General features: G+C 46.5%; 1 protein-coding gene across 1 annotated transcript in view; it reads left to right on the forward strand.

The window, feature by feature from the left end:
• The window catches only part of TENM4 (teneurin transmembrane protein 4), a 397,674-nt gene that overhangs the window by 299,383 nt on the left and 82,703 nt on the right, over window positions 1-15,588 (forward strand). Inside the window, 1 exon segment of the mRNA XM_058545514.1 lies at window positions 7,057-7,273. Coding sequence (XP_058401497.1) covers window positions 7,057-7,273 — 217 coding nt within the window.

A 15,588-nucleotide genomic window follows, 5' to 3' on the forward strand; every position in this document is an offset into this window, starting at 1 on the left:
GCCAGGGATGGTGCTAGACACTCTGAGTATATGTCTCTAGCCCTTCACAACGAACTTGCAAGGCAGACATGTACATGCAGGGAAACTGAGGCTTAGTGGGTTGAGGTAGTTTGCCCAAAGTCACACAGTGGATCAATGGGAGAGCTAGGATTAGAGTGGAACCTGTATTTAAAGAAGAAGCCAGAATAAAAAATTCACTGAAATTTAAACAACCAGATCCCTTTTGATAAAGGGTCTTTGAGCAGCTTCAAAGTGTAATAATCTCTTTAGGCGCCATTGACCCCATGAAAAACAACCATGGATTGCAATACAGATATTAATAGATGCAACCTGGAAGGAGAAGTTTCAGGAAAACTGACAACAAAGCTCCCTGTGCTCCTTCCTCCTGCCCATCCCCCATTGCTGGAATGGAGAATTCACATAAAGCCATAGAATTTGGTCACCCTTCAGACTATCTCTAAACCATGTTTCTTGTGATAAGAGACCAGAGAGAAACTGACCTTTAAAAATCTTGTATTCCAAGGGGCAGATAAAGATTTTGCAAGCCTTTCAAAGAAGGCACAGAATTTATCATAGCAAATGACAAAAACTTCTCCCAGATGTGTGCAGGAGGGGAGGCACATTCCACCCTCCACCTCCGGGGCCCTCCCAGATGCTGCTCACAGTCTGCTGTAAAACAGTTCTGCGGCCAGACTGCAGACAACAGCAAGACGAGACTGGCTGATGGGCTGTCAAGCCAGGGGAGGAGTTAAGCTGCAGAGAGATAGATAGACTTGTTATACACTGACCACAGGACCATCAGTTTAAGTAACCATGCAAACAAACTGATGCAGAGTTTACTAGTCCACAGATTTCCCAAACCGGACCCTAGCTCTGTTCTCCTTTTGGTTTATTCTCGTTCATCCTTCTAGTTTTATTTTTAAGCATTTTCTCTTCCAGGAGATATTCCAGCCCTCAGCCTGAGTTCGGTTCCCACCTTTGGGCTTCCACAGCCCCCCTGCTTCCTTCTTTCCTGGTTCTCTGTTGTCTTGTCTGACCCCCAACACTGAATCCTTTGGAGGCGGTGACTCTGTTTTCTTGCCTAGTACCGGGCCTGCCAGCCGCGTGACAGGTGATGAATGAACACACAGGCCTGTCCCCTGTGCCTCCTTTCTAAGGAGAGGAACAAGCCGTGGAATCACACCCCATGGCTCTCGATGGGCCCTGCCAAACTGATTGAGCTGTTTGATTGAGATCTTCACATAATCATGTCATTAAACAAATATGACGCTCACTGTGTGCAAGGCACTGTGCTATGCATTTGGGATACAGAAATGAACAAGTCGGTTCCTGCTCTCTGTGGAGGGGGCACAGGGCTGGGGGAACCAGAATGTCCAAAGCATTGATAGAGAACGAGATGTAGACTGTGGAAGAGTGCCTGGATTTGGATAAAGATAAGGGACCAAATTCCCAACTCTGCCACCACCCTAGCACTATGACGTTGGGTAAATCAACTAACCTGAGCCATGTCCTCATTTGTAAAGGTGAGAAGGCTGAGCCACCACCTCCGATAGAATTCTCATGCACACTTTTCACTTTCTGTGCAAGTTTCAGCAGGCCAGCCACCACAGGAGATGGGCCTGTGGCATAGAAAGGTCAGGAGGTAGCTGTCCAGCAGGTTAGCAGCCAGAGGCTGCCCCAATCTACCCCCCACCTAACTGATTAGGACGCTAATCAGTCAGGGAGGGAGATGAGTCCCCCAAGGTCCCACCACTCACTGGCAGCTGTTAAGATCACAAAACAAACAGAAAGCCACTGCTAGTCAGGACTGTGACTGATGGCAGAGGACTTCACCCATTCCTGTGCCCTAGCACCTGTCTGCAGAGGGGACTTCAGGGAACAGCCGCAGGCCTGGGAAGGACACCAAAACTTCTTTCGCTCACTCAATCTTTACAATCCAGGAACCTTTCAGCAGTCCTGAGAGGCTGGCACAGCTTATTATCCTGGTTTTACAGGAATAAATTGTATCTCAGACACATGAAGGGATGTGCCCAAGCTCTCAGGACTAGAGAGTGACAGACCCAGGGAAGGAACTGGGTCTTCAGGCTTCTAGCCTGGATTTTTTTCTCCCACATACCCCTGTCCCTAGCTCTCAAGGTCACCCGCCAGCAGGAGGAGGGATGCAAGAGGAAATGGCATGGCCCTCATCTAGTCGGTAGCACATACATGGAACTGTTAGCAGAAGCCAGTGGTCCATGCACAGTGCAGCATTTCAGCACTGGGGGGCTTCAACTTCAAGGGTCACAAGTACATGAACCACTTTGAAATGTTCGTTTAGTTCTCAGACACCTGGCCCCTTTTGTCTATTTTCTTCCTCACTTCCTTCCTTCTTCTTCCCTTTCTTCCTTCTTTCTTTCCTTCCTCCCTTCCTTTCTTTTATCTTTCTTTTCAATCTCTGTTCTGCCTTTTTTCTGGCCATTTCATTCTCCCTTTCCATTGCCCCCCACCAGAGGCCTAAGCTGGGTATGACATTGCCGCCCGCTCCGGGCCTCCAGGAGTCTGAATGGCCTCTGAGGTTTTCTTCTGCCCCTCTTTACTTTCACCATGTAAGGAGAGAAAGGAGGCCCCCAGAACTGCAAGGAAAAAGGCAATTTCTGGGGGAAAAAATGTTCTTTCCCAAAAGTTGGGGTTTAGAGGTAAGGAGGGTTTTATTGAAAATTTGAAAGAAATAAAGGAAAATCCTATTTTCCTGGTGGTTTTTTTTTTTTTCCTGCTGCCATAATGAAGGTCTCTCAATGGGAGTAGCAAATATATGAAACATGGACATTTTATAAGTCAACCAGCCTGTGTGTTGTGTGTCACTTAATATACAATTAAGTGAACTATAAAGTGCTTGGAAAATGTAAATCTTTCCAAACTAGCCAAAACCAGAGAATCCCAAAAACCATACATTGATGTGTTTCTAGTCTACCCCAAAATTTACTTTTCTGTCCCCAAAGCATACTTTTTCCTCTCACTACAGCTCTTCTAAAATTTGTCATCTATGCCTACGAAAATGGAACTGTGGAGGAGTCTCTCTTACTGTAGAGCAGCCATCTGCCCTGTTTCAGGCTGCCATATGCTGCATTTGAAAATATAGAGACATTTGCCTGAAAGCTGATCTTGTAAACTGAGCCTTTGATAAGAATTTTGTGGGCCCTACTCATTTCTAAAATATGCATCTCATTTAAATATGATTGTCTCTATTAGTGGCGGTTTAGCCCAGATTTACTACCTAACAAATATTTGCTGAATGAATGATTAAGAAGCGTCAACATAGGAAGGTGTAGGCAGACAGAATTCTTGGCCTGGTATTACTCACTCTGACCTGTGAAGCACACAGTAACAGTCCCACAGTCCCCGGGTCTCTCATAAGAGCACTGTTTGTGTGATATCCCCATTTCAGAGGACACCAACCTTCTCGTCCCCTGAGGTCTCTCCTTCCCTAACTTGCAGCTGTGTCTCTACGGCTGTGTTTACCTAATTCAAGTCTCCAAAGCCAGACTGCATCCAGAAGGGGCTGCCCTGAAACGTGTGCATAAGGAGGGGGCCAGGGCGGGGCCAAGTGGCAGGTCTGTTAGCAGGATGCCTGTTCAAGGGAAGCTCCCGGCCAGGAGCTCATAGTGACTATTAGTGATCAAGCACTTTCTCAGGTGCTGGCCGACATGCTGAGTGCTTCGCATCCATGATCTCACCTAATCCTCCCAGCATCTCTATGAGGTGGTCTGAATGCTCATTTTACAGATGGGCGAACTGAAGCTCAGAGCCCCTGCAAAGACTCATTTCCAGCAGAATGGCCAACTAAATCATTACAAAGGCCCTCTGACCACAAGAAACAACAATTTGTTTTAAAAAGTCATTGCTGAATTTGTTTTTTAAAACAAAAGAAAAAGTGGGGCAGAGGAGAGCCCCAGATCCCAGAATCAAGGATGAAGCTGAAAGCTAGAGCAGTAGGCACTGGGATCCTGGAATGAGTTAGCCCCTGATCTCTAGGAGCCCATTGTCTGGGAAGGGAGACAGAGAGAAAATAAAAATTACAACATGGGGAGATGAGCATTGTGATGGAGGTCACCCGGGGTGCTGGAAGAGCACGGAAGAGTAGTATTTCAGCAAGGCTCATAAATTCATGTTTTCCACTTAAGAAATAGTTCCTCAAAGTCTCTTCAGAACTCAAAGAACCTTTCATACTTCAGAGAGAACTGAGTTCAAATTCCGAGTCAGCTTCTTCACTGACTGACTCTGCGACCTTGACCAAGTTACTTTACCATTTTGAGCTGCTGGTTCCTTCTCTCTGAAATGAGGGCGATGGTGATGACAGTGGCTACTTCATAGAGTTGGGACAATTCAATGACACATTCCTTGAAAACATTGCTTGTAAAGCATTTAGCAGAATGCTTGGCGCTCAAGAAGTGGCAGCTGTGATCATCATCATCATCATCATTTAATATAAATATTAATAATAGTAACAATAATTCCTGGCTAACCTTACCCCAGGACTAGAGAACAGGGAGCAGTTCTTCCAAGGCGCTGCAGAGCAGAGTGTTTGTAAAGAGGTAAAAGACTGACTTCCAGGGACTGTTTCGGTGGTAAACAAGAGCAGGCAAGAGCTAATAAAATTTCAAATTAGCCATGACTTTTCATGGCCCTTCAATTGTGCTAGCTGATTTAATGGTCAACGTCCCTGCTCACTGGGATTGAATAATGGGGCATTTCTGCAGAGTTATGGATGCGGCAGCTGAATCTGTCATGCTAACATCAATAGCAGAATGCAAATAACCCTCAGCTTGGGCTGTAATTATGTGTTTAAGCAATGTCTGACAGGGGCAGCGTGAGAATGTGTGATGGAGCCCGCCGACTGCAGGAGAAGACAGGTGCTCTGCTAGGCAGTGAGTTGGTGTATCTGGGGGCTGGGGCAGGAGCCACAAGTTAGGACCCACGACAGTGCTGGGGTGAGGGGAGGCCTTTACTCCACATCTCAGGATGAATCCGGCAGGTGAGCAGACAAAGGACAAATGGCCCTTCACTTTAGTGAGCCGTGTTCTAGGTTCAGGGTCAGGAAGGGGAACTACCCTTATTAAATACTTACCATGTGTCAGGTACCCTGCTAAATTTGGGTACATATACTATGTTTTTTATTTATATGACACTTACTGTTATAATTCCCTTCTAAGAGATGTGGGAAACTGAGGCCAGAGAGTTTAAGTAACTTGCCCAAGGTCACACAGTAGTAAGTTGCAGAGCCGGGATTTGACCCCAGACAGTCTGGCTCTGGAGTCCATACTCTTTACCACTGTGCTGCCCTCAAGGAGGCTACAAGGTCTTGGATATCATGCAGAAGTGGGCAAGAAAGACAAGGGATTTTTGTCCCTAATTTACTAAGGAAAAAAACTGGGTTTCAGGGAGGTCAGGTAGCTTGCCTGAGGCTGCAACACCTCTGTGGCTAGTAAGGAGGCTTAGGGGTACTGCCTGTGTGAGTGGGGCACCCAGTCCAGCCAGTACATCTGTAGTACTCTGGTGAGCAGCATCTATATTGTAAACCCGTGGAGATGGAAGTGAGGAGCTATGTCAGTGATGAGACTGGGGCTTAGAGAGATTAAGTACAGGAACTCATCCAGGGTCATTCTTAGTCGCAGTTCTGGGACTTGAACTTCAGGCTCTGAGCCTCATGATCCTCCCCCTATACCACACTATTTAATTGAAATTGAATGAAGATAATGGTTTTCCGGCTTTTATGGACTGTCATTTGGTCTCATCCCCTGATTCATTTGTTAATTAATTCATTCAATTTTCATTCATTTTTTTAACAGTCATGTTTTAAACACCTATACTAAGTGCTGGGGATACAACAGAGATAACCAGAACAGGGTCTGTGCCCCCAGGGTGGTGGGGAAGTTTGCCCAAAGTCACACTGCTAATAAGCAGGAGAGGCAGAACTTGAACCCCCAGAGTAACACACGTCCTTAGACTGTTCTCTGTTTACAAAGCATGCAGACTGTAACCCTGGGCTTTTCCTGTCCCCCACTGTGGGCAGTATCCTGTAATCCCTGGGTTTGTTATCCACTTTAAGCTATTCTATTGGGTGCCTGTAAAAGACTTTGGGATAAGGCAACCAAAGATGTGTGGTCTGGTGGAATTTCTTTCTTTGCACTTTGGGAAGCTGGAAGCTGTAAAATAATTGTCAGTCCTGAAGAAATCCATCCATGCTGTAAAGAGAATTCCCTGCTAATGGCAACTGGGTCAGAGACCTGAAACCAGCCAGCAAACTCAGAAAGCCCCTCTCGCAGAGGCGGAGCTGGGTCTCCACGTATTTACATCTCAGCTGGGAGAGATGCTGAGAATTCACTGACACAGCCTCCTCCTCACCCCTAAAGCCAATCATCAGATCTTATCATTTTTATCTCTTGATATCTCTCAAAACCATCTATTCTCTCAATCTCCACTGTTACTATTCTAATCTCAGCAACCATTATTCTTCCCCTTTGCAACCTCAGTGATCCCTATCCCATGGAGCCCCCAGCTTCCACTGTGAGCCCCCTTGAGTCCCCCCTCCTTGTTGCAGGAGATGCTCTCTCAACAATGCAAATCTGATGAAGGCACTCCCTGCTTAAATCCTTTCAGTAGCTCCCATTGTCCTGAGGGTGAAATGCAAACTCCCAGCTCCTGCCTACTTCAGCTGGCTCACCTTGTGCTATTCCCTTCACCTTCTGAGCCCAGCATTTGAATTTAGCAACTCAAATGTTCATTGTGTTCTCTCACCTCTGGGCCTTCATATATATAATTCCTTCTATCTCTTAGAAAAAAAAATAGCACATGTCACACTGTACACTTAACTTGTCTGTCTCTCCTACTGGACGAGTGGGCTGGGACCTGCTCTGAAGCACCTGGATCTCCTTGGTGCCCAGCAAAGGCCTTGGCTTATATCAGGCACTTAATAAAGTTTTCAGTAAGTGCAAAAGAGAGAAGTGAATGAAGGCCTTGTGGACAAACATGGCTGATTGAACATAGAGATGTAAAGCCCATGCTCTGTCACCCCTGCAGATGGCTTGGTGGACTGCATGGACCCCGACTGCTGCCTCCAGCCCCTCTGTCATGTCAGCCCGCTGTGCCTGGGCTCCCCCGACCCTCTGGACATCATCCAGGAGACACAGGCGCCCGTGTCCCAGCAGAACCTGCAATCCTTCTACGACCGCATCAAGTTCCTTGTGGGCAGGGACAGCACACACATCATCCCCGGGGAGAACCCCTTTGACAGAGGGTGAGTCCATCGGGCCCTAGCTCTGTCTGTGTCTCTGAAGGAGAACTGAATCACCTCCTGGGATGCATTTGGGTGGATGGGGGTGGGAGGAGGCCAGGAGGGTGGGCATCGAAGGCTCTTGGAACATCAGGGGAGGCAGAGAAGCAGCCTCAGGTACCCACATTTAGAAAACTGCTATCCAAGGCATTTGGAATTTTTATGAGCCAAGTTTTGTTGTTTCCACTGGGTGATAGATGGAGAGAGTGAGAAATCAAAGGTCCAAGGGGAATCTTGGATCAATACCCACTTTGCAGTCAGCTCGTACTGATTCCTTGGTCTCCAGATGAGCTGACAGTCTTTGACACTGTTCACCGTCAGAGCTGATGTCCTGAAAACTCTGTTAGGCTGGGGGTGGGAGCGCATCTGCTGGCATCCCAGGCCATATGCTCATGCATTCTCTCACAGGTTTTCAATTGTGCCATCCATTGGACAATTTTTTACTGAGGTCTACTCTGTGTCAGGTCCTGTGCTAGAATCACAGAGATAAGTAGAACACAGTCCCTGCCCATTGGTCACTCACAGTCCACTAGAGGGACAAAAAAGACAGTCCCACTGTAATAGGTCAAGAATATGCCCCCAAGGTACTCTGGGAACATAGAGGAAGTATTCCTGGGTAGGGGGAAGGCCACTCTTAAGAACTGAGTCTTGAAGTTGAGAAATAGTTACCTAGGCAAGGGAGGGAGTGTTCCAGGGAGAGGGAACAGCTTGTGCAAAGACCCAGAGGTGTTGAAAGGGCACAGGAACAGCAAAAGACAGCTGTCTATTTTCTGCTCCCCAGATCAGGGTCTGTGAATTAGGAAAAGGTATCCAAGAAGGAGGGATTTATCATAATATTTTTTGAATGTCTTCCAATGTAGTGGTTCCTCATACATACAGAGCTTTCTCTAAAAGTCAGCACAACTGTCACAGATTATATACCTTCTAGGTTAATGACTTCTGTGCCAGGGAGTTCCTGCCCTAGGGGGACAATGGGGTAGTGATGAGGGGTGGGAAGGGTGAAGGACATCCTGAAGTTCTATTTAAAGAGGAAAATCAGCAGAGCTTAGTCATCAGTCTGAGGGATACTGGAGAGAGGAGTCTCTTACTCAGATGCCTGGGTAGATGGTTGCCTTCGCTAGGTCGGGGACCTGAGAACAGGAACAGGATTGGGAACAAGGTGATGACCTCCACCTTGAGCGTGGTGAGGACAAGGAAGGGACACACCTCAATAGGACACCTAAGAGGAAAAGTCTAATTGTAGTTCCTAAGCAATTCTGGAGCTCACATGGAGGTTAGGGCTGGAGATCTTGATTTGGGAGCCATCAACAAACAAGCAATAGTTGAAACCATAAGCACATAAAAGTTTGCTCAAGGAGAACCTATAAGGGGAGAAGAGCAGGGACCTAAGAAGGAATCCTGGGCAGCTGCCCTGAGAGGTAGCTTTATCATCCCCAGAGTGTAACTGGGAATCTAAGGAGAAGGCCTCGCTCCTGGGACGTGATGGAGCTGGGAGTCACACGGCAGGCCCATCGGACTCCAGGGCCCTTGCTTTCCACTGCCCGGCCCTTCCTCACAAGGAGCAGTGACAAGACGGGAACCGTGAAGTGGAGGAAGTACTCTGAGCCCAGCAAGAGGGGCATACTACGAGTGTGTAAAAGCATTCAAACTTGAACCATCTTAGAGATGAAGGTTCTTTACAGTCCAAACCCTTCACTTACCCCGAGAATATTGAGAACCTCAGAGGTTAAGTGACCTTCCCAAATTCACAGGCTAGTCAAGTGGCAGAACCAGGAGCAGAAATATAGTGAGGGAAAACCTAGTCATTTATCTTGGCCAGAAAAGCTGCTTTTGTCTCTGGGTAGGAAGCTTCCTGCTCTTTTATTAAATTGTGTGATTTTGTAGGTATGCTTGCAGGCCTTCTCATGGCATGAGTTCTTTTAATCAACTGAAGATATAAATATTATTCCTACCAAGGGGAATATTACTATCTCAGCCTTTCTTTACTGGACCCATTATAGGATCTGATTAGGGCTATGGCTGGTTGGCTGCCAGTGGCTGTTCTGCTTAAGGGGTGCCCTTACCAGGCCATCCTGATCAGTGCCAGCAGGAACCATGTCCGCTGCATTTCCTCTGGTCACTCACCAACCCCCCTGTTTATGTGCCATGTATCATTTTGTGGGACCTGCACGGGGATTTGAGTGTTGTTGTTCCAGCAGGTCTGACTTGCCTTAAGGAGCCTGTCAAGTGGGGAACTTGAGAAACCTGTACTGGGAGAAATGGACCTCCCAGCGGAAGGCAAGATGATAGGCCTGGGAGTCAGGCCAACTTGTGTTTCAGATCCTGGCTCTGCCGCTACTGGATACATGGCTCTGGGCAAGAGGCTTAATAGAGTGAATATGTAACTATCTGTCCACCATCTAAACTGAGTCCTCCAGGAAAGGACTGCATCTTACTCATTTTAGCACTTAGTAGTTGCTCAAGACAAATATGCGTATATATTACCTCGAACAATGAAGAAATGGAAGGAAGAAAGGAGAGAGGGAGGCACGCTGTGAGGGAGGATGGATGGATACATTATCTATTTTACTTAATTTTATGCTGAGAATTCAGAGTCCAGAGACGTTAAATCATCTGCTAAAAATCACATTACAGACTAGTAGCAGAAGCAGGAGTAGAGGCTCCCAGATCATTGTTTATATACCTGTCACCTTCAGTTAAATTACAGATGCTTTGAAAGTAGAGACCATTCATCTCCCCAAACCTGTAATACTTAGGGCAGGGCCTGGAATATACTATTTGCTCTACAAATGAATGGATAATGGAAACTTCCAAATGTTACTGTAAAAATTCCTTTCACCTAACATTTGCCTGAATCATGATGTCCCTGCTCCTCGCTGATCTAGATTCCGAAGAAACAGCTATCACTGCTGAGTATCCCTGACCAGATCTTCATGTGAAACAAGCCCAAGTGACGGGAAACTTAGAAACATGAGGCAGCAGGTGCTTTTCTGGTTGGACCACCTACTTGGTTTTCCATTATCTTGATCGGGGCCAGTAATATAGTGCTTATTTGCATAGTTGGAATAAAGAGAAATCAGTTACCGAGTTCGGGTTGTTGCTTTCTTTCCTCTCAGATGAAGGAATGTGATATCACAGAAAGTGTCCAGAGTTTGAATCTTGGCTTTACCTCCCACTTGCTCTGTGTGACCTCAGAGAAATGATTTAACCTCTGTGCTGGTGCCTCCTATTATAAATTGGCAAGAATAGTAACTATTTCATGAAAGCCACTGAAAAGATTAACTGAAATAAAGCACCTAGCACGGGCCTTGGTACATAGGTGACCAGTAAATGGTGGCTTTTTTGGCAGCAGCATGGCCTAGTGAAATTAGCACAGCCTTTGTAATCAGATGGACCTGGATTTAAAGTTTTTGCATCCACTTTCTAGCTATGTGACCTTGAAAAAATTCCTTAACTTCTCTGAGCTCCAATTTCTTCATCTATAAGAGTGGGTTAATAATACCTCTTTTGCAGGATATCCATGAGAATTAAATGAAAAAAGAAAAATGTACACACAGTCTCCCCAGCCACACAAAAAATGCTTGGTAATCATATGAGGGTGGTGATGATGATGAAGATGATGGTGGTGGTGGTGATGATGTTAAAAAGAGCTTCCAACTCCATTCCTTAATTGGAAGTGAAACTTGAGAGTAACCTGCCCTCCATGAAAGTCCAGCATCACCCAGAGAGGAACCAGGTTGAGAGTGTTGAATCCTTATTTGAGGAAGGGGAAAAGGCAGCATTCTGCCAACCGGCTGTCAGCTGAGATCCTTGTTGGGGAGGACTCCAGTGGCACTTCTCCAGAGAGTGGGATTTCTGATGGGCAGGGGGACCTGATTTGGTGCTTGTGTATAGCAATAACAAGGCCTGTGCCTGACAGAAAACCCCATATCCTCCTGCATCCCATATGCTGTGCCACAGTTTGTATAGTCTGAATGGAAGCCCATTTAACAGGCTCCAAGAAGCAGGCTGTCCCCCAGAGACCCAAGAGCATTTCTGAGCCCAGCAAGAAAAGGCAGCCCCAGAGGTGCAGCTCCTTCACTCTGCAGATTCCAGCTGTGTGTCTGACTGAGGGAGGCTTCAAGTACAAGGCATGCTGGGGCCATGGGCAGGAGAGGAATTCAAAGCAGGTTGGAACTGATGGGAGCACCCCTCTGTGGGGGAAGCAAGCAAGCCAGTCCTCAGTGCCCGGGGCTCTCCCCAGAACCCCGTTCCTCCGAGGCCTGACCCCATGGCTGGGATGAGGCAGCAGGAGGTTCTCCAGATCCACAAATGATACCAGGAGTTATATGGGGGGTTCCTTATGCTTCTGTGCGGCTGGTGCCAGAGGTACTGGAGCAGGGGTGGCCCTCAGGGAAGGATAGGCAGCAGCTCCCCGGGATGTGAGGGCCCTAGCCAAGCAGAGTGGGCTCTGGGCAGGGCTGGACTCCTTGGAGGAAAGCACAGGGCTTGACTCAGAACTGAAGCAGAAGTACCGCCAGATGGACTTAGAGTGAGGAAGGGCTCCCTCAGGGACCCTGTCTGGTTCATCTGTGTCCTCAGAACCCAGCACAATGCCTAGCCCAGAGCAGGTATTTAATCCAGGCTTAATGAATACAGTAGCACTCTCTGACATTCTACTACTGATGTCCTCAACTCCACATAAAGTGATAGAAGTGTAAATGACTTCAGCTGATCTAAAGTGGGTCCAAAGTAGGAGGGGACATAGCAGGCATGGGAACAACCATCACCAGATTAGGTGGCTTGAATACCATCTTTCTTTCCTGGCCTGGATGCCTGGACCCCACCTGCCTAGTGGAACACATGTCCCTCACCTGGAGTCATGGGGAGAATACAATGCAGGGTGCCCTCTACTGCAACTTGAGTGGGAGAGGAGGAGCCACTCAGGTCTGTAGGTGGAGGAAGGATCCCCATCTGGATTGTCCATACAAGGAGGCTGGGTAACAGGACCCAGACTGTGGAGCCTAGGATGAGACAGCTGGGAACGGGAGGGCAGCATGAGACATCTCCTCCTCAAAGAACACTCAAGGCAGCTGCTTTCCTGTTACACAACTTTGCCTGTCTCTCTTCTCTTGAGAAGGACTGACTGGGTTGAAAGGGCTGAATATAGGGCAGACAGATCACTTCAGTGAATAATTGTGTATTGCCAGTGCTGGACAGCTTAGCAGATTATAGGAAGAGGTTCTGACAAAAAATCTACCCCCACAATATTTGAATATCAGTTCAGAATATGTTTGAGGACACTATATTGGTGAGAGAAACCATGTGATGTTATCAAGTCGTTCTCGACTCCTCTAAGCATAATAGGTTGTCAGCTCGCTCAGGCAAGTAGTTGGGTGTGGACAAGTTGCTACAAAAGTCAGCTGACAGGATACACTGATTCCAAAAAGAAAAGACTCAAAGAGTCAGGGGACTTTAGAAAAAGGAGGGATGGGTGACCAGAGCATTCATCCCAAAGGAGGCAGAGGATCATATCCTATAGAGGGGGTCACATCCTATGGAGAGGAGAGACTGGGCAGGCTCAGAGAAGCACAGGGCTGCCCACAGAACACAAGCTCTATTTGGTGAATATTGGCCAGCTCCCACTCTACACTAGGCCCACAGGAGGAAGATATGTATCTGTACCCCCATTACCTCGGGAGCTCTTTATGTGTCCCATGCCTTGTTAGTCATTGAACCCCTACTGCCTAGCAGAGAGGTTGGCACAGACTGAACCATGGTGAATGGTAGAATGAATCAGTGAGTCAGCCAATCAGCCACTGCTGAGTCCCTGAAGAGAAGCAGAGGCAAAGGGTTCTGGGAGTTCAAAAGCAAAGCCATCACTCCCACTGCAAATCTGTGAGCCTGAGCTCCACGCCTGAGCCAGGGGCTGCATCTGGTGCGTCTTTGTTTCTCCAGCACGGGGCACAGGGCCTGGCTCAGAGTACGCAACAGTAAATGTTTGTGTTTGAAAATGAATGAGCAAAACACAAATGAACTAATGAATGAAGACTTCTGGCAGGAGATGGCCTTTGGCTTGAGACAAAGATTTCGGTGAAGATTGGCCATTAAAACATTTATCCCACTTCAGGGCACAACAACCCATTAGTGCATAATGAAGTCAATTTAGTGGGTCAAAACTATTTTTTTACAAGAAGTAAATTTAAATGGAGTGGGGTACAATGGAATGGAGAATATCAGTGCAACACTGTAAAAAGGATATGTATATCATGAAACTTGTGGTTGTGTCTGTGTGTGTGTGTATACTACTGAATAAGCTGTATTGTTTCCTGTGGGTTTCAGTTGAACAGAATTTAAAAATGCATTCTAAACTGAGAAACTAGCATGACTTTCCAGGATAATCAGAGAATGTAGAGAATTTTAATATGGTTGGGACATAATTATGGTGATATTATTTTCCAAACCAGAAGTCAAGAGACATGCTGTAACATTTGAAATCAAGATGGTCTTAGGAAATCTGGAGTATATGATCCTGGTATACAGAGCGGGTATATGGGAAGAGGAAGAACCTGGGGGACTATGAGGCCAGAAAGGTAGTTTGCAGCAGGTACTGAGAAAGATCTGCCCCTCGCCTGTTCACTAAGCAGATTAGAGCATTTCATCTCTAAGTTAGGACTTATGCTCGCTGTAAAGAGAAGTGAAATAACTCTGATAATAAGCCACGTAAGTCTTTAGAATTTCTTTCAGACCCTTTATAAAGCCACACAGTTTCCAGGAATTTTGAAAGCAAGCGTTTATAAGAGGAAAAAAATAATGGAAAGTAGGGAGAAAAGATCATGTATGCAATATAACTTTTTATCAGCCCACTGCAGGTCTAAAGGCATATACAAATGTTGATGGCAGCGCAGTTACAGAAAAGCATTTGCTTGCCACTCCACCAGCCTTACCCCACCCCAGGCCTTAGACAGACCTCAGAAAGCCCTCAGAGAGGCTGAGCAGTGGAGATCATCTAATGGAGTTCAAATAAACACCAGCTTCCTGACAGCTGGCCTCTGAGCGAATTTATTATTGAATTATACTCCTGCGTTTTCAGAACAAGCTGAGCTGACAGGCTACCCCATTAGTTTAAAAAAGGGGGGCAGGGAGAAAGACAATGATAAATTATCCTGATGGAAGATGGAAGAAGGTAAAGATCCTGCTGCCTCCAAAATGTCAGCCATTATATATTATTCATGTTGGTTTTTAAAAAATCCCTCCCCGCATTGAAATGAATGTTTATGATGATAATGCAACTAGGTGAATTTAATTCAGGATGCAGGCAGAAACTTCTCACATCATCCTGATGAGCAGCTAACAACTCCTCCTCTGCCACTTGATCATCCCTTTATTGATTTCAAAACCGAATTACGAACTCCGTTTGCTTTGTAGCCTGAGCTTCTTCCCAGCTGTCCATCACAGGAAGCATTAGCAGAGGATGCTGTGCTGAAGCAGGAACCACTCAGGGTTTAGAGGGAGAGGGCCTGCATTCAAGTCCTTGGGCAAGTGAGAGCAAGTGACCTTAGGCGAGGGAGGCTCAATTTCCTCATCTGTAATGTGGGGTTACTAATTCCCACCCTGCAGGTTGTTTGGAAGATTAAATGAGATAAAATACCCAGAAGCCCAATGGCTGGTGCATAGCATACATTCAGTAATAATACCTAACTTTTACCAAGGATGTTCTGTGTGTCGGGCGTTGTTTGAAATGCTTTGTAAGTTTCATAAGTAGTAACACCTTTACATCTCCCCCCAAAACCATATGACATGGGGACTTCATCACCTTTCTTTTGCAGATATGAAACTGAGGCACAGAGAAGTTGAGTAACCTGGCCAAGAACATAGAGCTTGTAAGTGGCAGAGTCAGCATTTGAAGCCAAGCCAATTGACCCTAGAGCCCCTGAGCTGAGCCTCTGTTCTTCCCTGCTAGATCCTTTATATTCCCATCTGAGCATCTTCAGTTTGGAAATCTATATAGCATGGTGCTGCTACAGCTCTACAACCCCAGCTGGCCCTGACTTTCTCTCTAATGCTGCACAACATAATGCAAAGCTAATGTGCGTGCAGAGGCAGGGAGCCTACGCCTGTATCCTAGCCTCACCCTTTGCTAGCTATGTGACCTTAGATGAGTCTCTTAATCACTCTGTGCCTCACTTTCCTCATCTGCCATATGAGGATAATAATCCATACCTCATAGAGGTGTCTGAGGATTAAATGAGATGTAAAACACTTATGTGTCAGAGCAGTAGCATACAATAAGTGTTAGT

The sequence above is a fragment of the Diceros bicornis genome, chromosome 7, assembly GCF_020826845.1.
Source record: "Diceros bicornis minor isolate mBicDic1 chromosome 7, mDicBic1.mat.cur, whole genome shotgun sequence".
NCBI classification, from domain to species: Eukaryota; Metazoa; Chordata; class Mammalia; order Perissodactyla; family Rhinocerotidae; genus Diceros; species Diceros bicornis.